This window comes from Carlito syrichta, unplaced genomic scaffold, assembly GCF_000164805.1.
Source record: "Carlito syrichta isolate Samal-C Ts95f unplaced genomic scaffold, Tarsius_syrichta-2.0.1 Scaffold288277, whole genome shotgun sequence".
NCBI classification, from domain to species: domain Eukaryota; kingdom Metazoa; phylum Chordata; class Mammalia; order Primates; family Tarsiidae; genus Carlito; species Carlito syrichta.
Window position 1 is genome coordinate 270388 of NW_007232373.1, and position 2793 is coordinate 273180.

At 41.2% G+C, this 2793-nt stretch overlaps 1 protein-coding gene across 2 annotated transcripts in view; it reads left to right on the forward strand.

Moving 5' to 3' along the window:
- The first annotated feature begins 1309 nt into the window (after positions 1-1309).
- The window catches only part of LOC103255581 (E3 ubiquitin-protein ligase RNF103), a 110791-nt gene continuing 109307 nt past the window's right edge, over positions 1310-2793 (forward strand). Inside the window, exon 1 of one of the 2 annotated variants that reach the window (XM_008053552.2) lies at positions 1310-1453. In XM_008053552.2, the coding sequence (XP_008051743.1) occupies positions 1322-1453 (132 nt within the window). In that variant the 5' untranslated portion in view covers positions 1310-1321. The remainder of the gene's footprint in view (positions 1454-2793) is intronic. The other variant, XM_021710197.1, reaches the window with a different exon arrangement.

Genomic DNA, 2793 nt, shown 5'->3' on the forward strand with positions numbered 1-2793 from the left:
AATTTTTTTTTTTTTTTTTTTGGCACCGCGGGGCAAAGTGCATCTGTGGTGGGATGCGCTTCCGGAAGGGGGACGTGATTTGGGAAGGGCACCCGGGGTCGCCGCGGGATGGCCGTCCCTTTGGTCGCTCCCGCGGCGTCTGCCGGCCGTGTCTCCCGCGAGACGGCGTGTGGCCTCTCGGTGCCCCGGGGACGCGCGGCGTGGCCGGCAGGGATGGCGGCTCCGCGGCCCTGGACGCTTGCACGGCTGCCGGCCGAGGGGCGTGAGACTCCGGGGGGAGCAGCAGAACCCGCCCCGCGAAGGCGGTGGGTCCGGCCTGGGAGAGAAAACCGTGTGTTTTGATCCTCTTCTGCTGGCGGGTCTAGGGCGGCTTTTGTTTTACCGCAGGGGGAAATGGAGTCCAGTGCAAGACGTCCAGGAACTCGAAGCGACTTAACTGCCGAAACCAAAGCGTCTTTGTGGCCCAATGATGTTATCGCACGTTGTTTTTTTTTTTCCCCTTTTGACTTTTACTTTATTATTGCCCGCCTTTGGGCCTGATGTATAAGGACTCCACGGATGATCTAGAGAGTGCACAGGCCCACAAAAATGTGACTCATCACGTTCTGTGGCAGAAAAATCTTGCTGTGGTCGTTTGACTTTAAAATTTAAGTATTTGTTCTGAATGGTTTTGTTCCCATCATGATGGTGCAGTGCCTGGTTTCTTTCTGCTTGATATTTAAGGCAAAAGTTAAAATAATTTGACGGTAGTGTTTTTCTCTCCTTTTTATTGACTGATACAGGCTATACATTTGTATATGGATATGGAGTTTGTTCCAGTTAATACATAAAGTTCTAGCCTCCAGTCATACAAACCCTGTTGCCATTTTAGGCAGGGCTGATGGCAAGTTCTGTGAACCCAGTCCTAAATCTTTTACGTCAGAAACATACAAACCATACTGTTTACAAAATTATATGGAGCCTGGACATGCCATACACAAAACTAAAAATATTGTGATGGCTTTTTGGATTGGTACAAATTTAAGTAATTTCCTAATAATTATGTGATGACCCCCTCTGAAATATGAACTTTGTTTTATAAGAGATGGATTTTTGTCTGTTTTGACCACTTTTGCCTGGCTCATAGTAAATTATTACATGTTTTTGAATGTATGATTCTCAAAAGTGGGTGTATTCTGGTTCTACTGTTCTTTTCTATAGAATGCAGTGAAATTTCAGTGACGTGATTCTTAACGGTGGAAAAAATGGATTTAATCATTATAATTGGCGCGTAGGATTTTTGAAATCTTACTAGTTTTTTTTTTTTCTTTCAGGTGACTTGATGGAAGGTGAGCTGTATTCTGCTCTCAAGGAAGAAGAAGCATCTGAATCTGTTTCTAGTACCAATTTCAGTGGTGAAATGCACTTCTATGAGCTTGTAGAAGACACCAAAGATGGCATCTGGCTAGTTCAGGTATCAAGCAGTGGCAGTTCTTGATAATTTGAGAACCTTAAAGAGAAATTATCTTCACTAAAATAATATGTACTAGCCAGTGACACATCTGTGTACTTGTGTCTTGTTTCTTTAGTATAACTCAGTTCTCATAGGGAGGCTCCAGTGTCCTTGTAAAGAGGTTTTGGAGACCGAGGAAAGTGAAAATGGAAGAGTGGAAAAAGGAAAAGTTGGAGAATGAGGGTTTTCTTTTTTGCTTAGCATCAGCAAAAACAAACCCATTTTAGTTATGGGATTGTCATTGAATTGAGAAACACATGCATATCCCTTTTATTTAGTGATTTTTCTCTGTTTTCTCCGTTTTCATTAATTCCAGTTTTAAATTCGGTGGCCCAAATAATTCTTGTATGTAAAGGAAGAACCCTAAAGTAAAAGTAAACAAATCCTTCTCTCAGGGAGACGGCCAACTTTGTGGTGATAGAGGAGGACCTGTTGGGGGGAGTGGCAGGGGATGTTTGTTCCTTACAACAATGAGATGATGATGTTTGATTCGAGTTTTATGATATCGAACCTGAGATTTAATTAGCATAGAGGAATTTTGGGGCCCTGAGTGACCTTAAAAATCATCTTTTTTTCCTCCCAAAGTGTATAGTAAGTAAGTGGGCAGATGTTACCATTCATGTGTTTATTTATTCGTGTATTTTAGTGCAAACGAGAAGATTATTATATTGAACATGTAATTTCATAAATATTGTTTAGGACGAGGCTAAAGTCATTTAAATTTTTAAAATGTGAGCTTATCAAGTATAACAACATGAATGCGGCTAAAATTAATGTGGTCTATGAATGGCGGAAGCTTAGAAGTTATATCATATCAAGACTAACCCTTTCTGAGCTGCTTGCCCAAGGTCATGGGACTAGTTAGTTGGTAATACTGAACCAGGATCAGATCCTGGGTCCCCTGATTTCTTGTCCAGTGCTCATGTTATTTCATATTGGGGTTGGCAAAGTTTGATTCAGGATATGAAAATTAAAATAGTTTCTTCTTCATATTTCTTTGGGAGAACAAAGACCACAAAATATGGTAGAAAAATCTTTGAGTCCAGAGACCTTAGTTGCAGGTGTGGTCCTGCAGTATGACTATGGATAGACAGATATTTTTATTGTGGATGACCTCAAATAATTACATACCCATCTACAGAGGATCGAATAATACTTTAGTCCACTGTACTATACGGCTGAGGTTTGGGAATTCTTCCAGAGATTGTGTTGGGTATCCATGGTCTTTTATTGTAGCATTCCTATTGTGTTTGACCTTTTGCCTTCCACATCATCTAAGTCAGTAATTTTTTTTTTTTTTT